This window comes from Chionomys nivalis, chromosome 16 (genome assembly GCF_950005125.1).
Source record: "Chionomys nivalis chromosome 16, mChiNiv1.1, whole genome shotgun sequence".
Taxonomy (NCBI): domain Eukaryota; kingdom Metazoa; phylum Chordata; class Mammalia; order Rodentia; family Cricetidae; genus Chionomys; species Chionomys nivalis.
This window is the reverse complement of record NC_080101.1, coordinates 698,828-705,675: the sequence shown is the minus strand read 5'-3', so window position 1 is coordinate 705,675 and position 6,848 is coordinate 698,828. Positions and strand designations below refer to the sequence as shown.

General features: G+C 33.5%; 1 protein-coding gene across 10 annotated transcripts in view; it reads right to left on the bottom strand.

The window, feature by feature from the left end:
* The window catches only part of Wwp1 (WW domain containing E3 ubiquitin protein ligase 1), a 121,426-nt gene that overhangs the window by 24,782 nt on the left and 89,796 nt on the right, over positions 1-6,848 (bottom strand). For 8 of the 10 annotated variants that reach the window (XM_057790766.1, XM_057790765.1, XM_057790769.1 and 5 more), the window contains one exon: positions 1,632-5,333. The exons of the other annotated variants lie outside the window; for them this stretch is intronic. In XM_057790766.1, coding sequence (XP_057646749.1) covers positions 5,234-5,333 — 100 coding nt within the window. In that variant the 3' untranslated portion in view covers positions 1,632-5,233. Of the gene's footprint in view, positions 1-1,631; positions 5,334-6,848 lie in introns of those variants that run through there. 10 annotated transcript variants of the gene reach the window in all.

The window sequence follows — 6,848 nt, the reverse complement described above, 5'->3', positions numbered from 1 at the left end:
ATTCACATATAATGGATTTTAAACCTTTGAAATTACAGATATTATCATACTCTTTAGTATCTCAGCTGCTCTTCAGAATAAGTACATCTTCCAAAACAAATACCAGACCTATTACATTATTTTGTAACAAGACATACTCAAATTTTCTTAACTGTCCAAAAAGAAAATCTTCTGCGTTTTGAGAACAGAATTTGATTTGCAGCAGTTGGTTTTCATACAGAAAATTTCTTCCCACATCTTACAACACAGACTTTTTGGAGAAGCCAATTTGTTATTATCAACTTTATCAACTGTCCTCTAAGAATCATGTTCCACCTTGTCTTTTGGACTCCAGTTAATTATACTTAGTCGTCTTTGGCTTTTTTTTTTTGATTTTCGAGACAGGGTTTCTCTGTAGCTTTTGGTTCCTGTCCTGGAACTAGCTCTTGTAGACCAGGCTGGACTCGAACTCAGAAATCTGCCTGCCTCTGCCTCCCGAGTGCTGGGATTAAAGGCGTGCGCCACCACCGCCCGGCTCGTCTTTGGCTTTTATATTCATATTTGAAATTAACTTCTGTTTCGTTTTCTAAGTTCATTTCCATTTTTTATACACTTTGTTTTCCTTTAGGTAGTTTGTATTACTTAAAATGTGATCATTATCTTCATTTGCAGATTTTGTCTTTTTCATTTTTCTCCTGACTTTTGTCAGTAGCCACTTGATACTTTCATTAATTGTCTAGTTATGAATTTTAGCTACTTTTCATATTCACATTAGTATATCATTCTAAAGAATTTTTTTATATTACATCCAGGCCTTTATCAGATATGTATCCCAACTGCTTCTGTGGGTTTATTTCTTAGAATGGCTTTTCTAGTGATTTTTTGTTACCAGCACAAAGTCATGGAATCAATCCCTAGCACTCACACACAAGAAATTATTTCTGGAAAGTTAATTTTGTGAAATGTGGTACTTTCCAATAATAAAGGCTTTATGAATTGGAGAATCTATCTTCTGATACTTTACAGACCATCTTTATTTTAAAATAATTAAGATTTATAAGAAATATAATATAGTACAAGCAGGTTCTGAATACCCTTCTTCCTGTTTGCCCTTGGGTGACAAGTAGCTATAGTTTAATACCAAACTAAGAAACATACAGGTGTGATCTGTAGACCTTAATTCAGATTGTATGACTTTTATATGTCCTCACTTAATGTTTAGTTCTTATTAACTTCATTATACAAATTTTATAACTACCACCACAGGCTAGATACAGATGTGTTTTACTTAGACATCTAGTGCTCTATATAGTCATACCCAGCCACCATCAGTTCTTCTAACATTCCTGACACATCCTACAACTAATATGCTATGAATCTGCCACTTCAAGAATCTTGAGCAAATGCAATCTTCTAGAATATGACCTTTTGAGATTGTGTCTTTTCACTTAGTCAGATCCTCTTAGAACAACTAAGTTCAATCAGTAGTTTTTCCTTTTAGTGTTAATATTTTTCCATTTGTCGAAGGTATTTAGTGTTTTCTAATTTGTGGCTATGAAAACTAAAATTGTTTTACATTCATGTTTACTGTGATATTGTTTACAAACAAGTTATGGAATCAGTGTAGACACCTATCAAGTGGACAAAGAAAATGTATATATTAACAAACAAGTTTTATTCAGCCATAAAAAGTGAAATTACCTCAACTGCAGCCAAAAGGATGGAACTGAAGATGATCTTGTTAAACCAATAGAAACTCAGGTGGGTACTGCATGTAGATCCAAATTAAACAAACAAACCAAAAAACAACATCAAAGTAGAAGGCAGATTACTTGGAAAGAGGAAAGATGTAATGGCTGGCTGGACATGTCAGAGCACATATGAAAATGTCACAATGAAACCTGTTATTTTGTAAAGTGAATATACACTAATAAAAAATTAAAAGCTGCTATGACCTATGGTTTTATGTATACATATTATCATGGGATGAATGACCAGGTGGATACGAGATTCTGTGTATTTTCGAAATTGCTGTTTCCCCAGAAGCTATTCATAAGGTCACCTTGGTTCTTGATGTGTACCCAAAGGTGAGACCACTACTCAGAGAATGCACCCTTTAATGCCATTATTTCTCCTTCCTGTAGAACTTCCATCTGACTATTTCTGTGTGCATTCTAGACCTCACTTTGTTTAAAAAGGTTAATATCCCTATGCACATATAGTTTGTAGTATTCTACATGCCAAATAAACCTCAGACACAGGCAATGGGTGATTTCCTCTCCTTAAGTGTCTCCACCCTTTGAGGATTGTATGAAACCTGAATTTGAATTTGTTTATTGATAGTACAGTGGGTAGGGGAGCCTAGGCCTCTAAGCACACCAGGGGAAAGCTGGGGTCTGTTTGATTATTTGGTTGTCCCCTTTTCTCTCATATTTAGCAGCAAACCTGTTTTCACTTCTTGATGACAAAATATTCCCAGTGTGGACCATCAACAGGCAATGGATGCTACAAAATAGTTTTTCAATTTGTCTCATCTTAGAAAGGCATAATGAAAACAAAACACCAAGTTAATCACAAGGACCAAGAGAATGTTCACAAGAAAGACATAGAATTAGTACTTTAAAGGAAATACTATCATCATTTTAATTGCATTTCCTTGGTTGAATTTTGAGCATTTAGAATTTAGGAATTAGCACTTTTAGATTTATTTCAAATTCCCAGTTGACTTTAAACTTGATTTCTATGTTCAATAGATTAAGAAGTAGGGTATGTTACAGGAGAACTTTTATTTCACGTTTCAAAAAATGATCTATTTGGCTTTAGTGTTTACTAGATCATGTTTAATTAAATGTTAAGATTCATAAGCCTACAATAAACTATATTTGTTTGGCATCAGTTTACTCAGAATACTGCAGTGCAGGAAACATGACTAGCTGCAGGGCATGGTTAGGCCTTGTTTCAGAAAATGAACATGTAGTAATAATGTAGCAAGAGCATCTATGTGGTTCTCCAAGAACCAGAGTCTCCTAAAGTGACAGCTCAGGACACGCAAAAATTATAAGAGTTTTGAGATTCAGGGAAACTCTGTTCTCCCTAGTATATACATCAGGAGCTTTCTCAGTTCAGAAGCAGCTTGCTAGTTAGGGTCTTTTTTTTAACCCCAAACAAAAGCAATGTTGTCTGGCAATAGAGTAGATATGTAACACCTTATTTAGTTTTTAGGAGAAGTAGTATATGGATAGTTGAAGTCAGCTGGATGAAACAGTTACATTTTCATTTCCAATTGCCTAGGAAGTACAGAAAAATAAAGACAAAACAAAATTTCTCTCAAGACAGATGGCTGGGTTGACTGGTAAACTTGCTTGCTTTAAGCCTATGACACATTCCCTAGATCAATTTACTGGTGATGTTAGGAACTGTCACTATTATAAAGTATTATTAATCTGCCTTTGAGTCTCTTTCATCTCTCATTTTCTCATGACTGTGTAGTGGGTCCAATTCAGAGCAGGAAGGAAAGGAGGGAAGGTAGGAGGTGAACCGCATCTCTAATCTTTCATGTTCACTACGAAAAGACAAATCTGTATGTCTTAACAATAGAACTGGGTATGAAAGATGGAAGAGCCTGATGAGGTCTGCAAACCAGGAAACTGGCTTGGTCTTGTGGGTCGTTACCAGTGTGAGGGTAACTTAACAAAAAGGACCAGTTCCCTGAACACCATCTTGAACCACATGTGCAAAATGAATAGTCTCAAATACCTCCACTGAAAGAAAGCCAATACTTTCAGTCATAGCAAGTTTATTATTTTACAGAATAATTTATGCAGTACTTTTGAAGACTGGTCATCCTCTACTATATAACTTGCCATATATTAGAATTAAAAATTCTTTAAGCTTGAAAATAACCAGATTTTCTGTAGTTTATTCAACTAAGTGAATTACTGCTTTTATTTTTTTCTTTTTGAATTTTGAATAAAACTGAAGAACATAATCTAAATATGTAGAAAAATAAAATCTTGGCAAAACTAAACTAGTGAGTAGAAGTTGTAATTCTAAGTGAATTTCATAGTTACAAAATTTTAAGTTAACGAACTTTGCAGTGCATAGTGAAAGGATAAAAATGGAAAATTTTTATATTAATCAGGAAGCCCAGTTGCTAAAAGTAGCAATATAATTCACATTAGATTTTAACTTTTTTTTATACACCATGAATGCCCTTATAATGAAAATCAGTGTTATTTGGAGAAAACTTGAACTATATAAAATTGGGGGTGGGGAGCACAAAGGACTTTTTAAAGTACCTACTAAATTTAGAAACAAGTTTTATGAATTTTAAAGGAAAGGGGATATTCAAACAGTAATAGTTCTTAGTATGAGTGTTTAAATACTCACGCAACTTTTTGATCCATTCAATTACATCTCTAATTTCTTTAAACTAAACCTTGAGCACAAAAGCATCAAAGTTCAGTACCTTTTATATATTCCTAAGTAATAACTATCAATTTATTATTAATTAAATTTGAAGCACATTACAAGTTAAGTACAGAAATGCCTCATTCTCTGAAAATCCACAAATACCCAGCATCCTAAAGTAACATGTAAATGGACCTCTGCTGCTTGGCAAATCAATTCTAGCTGCTCTTAGACACTATTGAATCTATTACATGACTTCTGTGTTTACTGATATAATGATGGATTTTTTTTTATCTGTTCATTTAGAACTCAGTACATTGAAGTATAGTCTTCAAAAAAGCCAGCAGCATTTTAAAATACACTTAAAGTAAGAGTTGGCCTAGTCCTAAATACCTTCCTGAACAGTCATGCAAGTAAACACAATCAGATATCACCTTGGAAGAAGAACATGGAACATTTTGCACTTTTCCCCTGGATAACAGAAACATAGCAAAGCAAATTCAGAGCTTTATGAATGAACGGTTGCCATGTTTAATACACCCGGCGCTCTATAAAACTAGAGCTACTGTCATATGCTTATATAGATATATACTTCTTAATAAATTCTCTTGCTTGCTTCAAAATTTAAGGATGATCTTTTTCCTGGTCAGTCATTTCAAGGGAACAATAAATAAAGTAGGAAATGATGAAATGTTTTGCATATTTCTGTGGAAGAATGGAAAACATACTTTGAAAGATTCAGAAAATTAACTGTACAGAATGAACAGCTCATATACACTATCTGTGCAATTTTTCTCAGCTGGGGTATTTAATGCAAGAGCTCCTCCAAGACAAGAAGCCACATTCATTCTTGTCCAAATCCCTCTGTCTCTTCTATTGCAAAAAGAAGTTTTTCCTTTAGTTGTTCATAACTCTTATATGGTGGTAGATCCAAGCGATTAAAACTGAACAAAAACAAAAACAAAATCAGATGTTTTCAATAAAATAAACTGAAGAGATTTCTAATACAGTATTCTTTAACAACACATTGAAACCTGAATATTACGTATATAAAAATTTTGCCAAAGGTATCCTAACAGTTCAATATAATAATCAGCGTTTCAACACATCTAAATTTCATAGAAGAATCTATTCAACTTTAAGACATAAAATATCTATATATTTGCCAGAGAATAATGGAATTATAAATATTATCAACATGTGTAAAGACTGGATTAAAAAATGGGTTTTCTTTTGCTATTTCTGTGTCATAGGTCATAAGACTCCATAACTTTTCTTAGGTTAAGAATTAATTTCATCCAATTATTCATTAATTACTTATTTTCTGAGAAATTTTGTGTGCAAGATGTTGCAGCAGCTCGTAATATAGTGTTGAATCCTAAGTCCCTTCTCTCATGGAAGCTATGTTCTGAATAGAGACAGTCAATAAACAGATACATATATTTGTCTTTTTAAGTAATCGCATCATATTAGATTGTAATCTACAAACTGACCATTTTCCAATCCTTCCAAGATCAATTCTTTTCTGAAACTGAATGATGAAAAGAAAAATATAAAAATAAAAAAGAATAATATTCAATTTCTAAAATATGGTTCTGCCTAATTTCATTAGACTCAAGTTTCCACGGTTTTGGTAGCTTAGTGAAACACCCAGGAAAGGGTCAAAAACCTTTCAGTACTTTCATTTTTTTTTTGTAGACACTTCCCATCTATCCTTGCTCCCACCCATGCAAGTTAGGAAAGCTGATAATTAAGAGTCTTTAGGAGAAGGCAGTCAATTTCAACAGTTATGAAAACCATCATAACATACTAGTTTCTTCATAAAAAAAACATAAATATATCGATGGTAGCAATATATACTTTATATTGATTGTTTTTCATTTTAAACTATGCTCCAAGAAAGAAAGACTCTTAATGGTAATTGAGGTTAGGAAATAAACAACAACAAAAACCTTATACGTTATAGTCCTACACCAAAATAGTCTTTCACACACCCTTGAAAAATTTTGTCATTCTACTAAATTCCATTTTTCCTCTTGGTCATTTCTGTTGTCACTTCGCTCTTGTGTATACATCTCTGACTCATCTGGACCATTAAGAATTTGTTCCTCAAGAGGACCCTAAGAGAGACATACATGGATCTAATCTACATGGGAAGTAGAAAAAGACAACATCTTCTGAGTAAATTGGGAGCATGGGGACCATGGGAGAGGGTAGAAGGGGAGAGGAGGGGAGAGGAAGGGAGGGAAGTGGAGAAAAATAGAAAGCTCAATAAAAACAGTTTTTAAAAAAAGAATTTGTTTCTCTGTTCACTTTGTATCCATTTATTTTCTTCACTCCCTAAGTTGCTTTATATCACAACCTGAGTACTTATCTAAAAAGACACACTAGTTTACACCACTCTTCGGAACCTTTTGCTGCTAAAGCTGCAGAAGATGTAGAATGATAGATGGAAGACT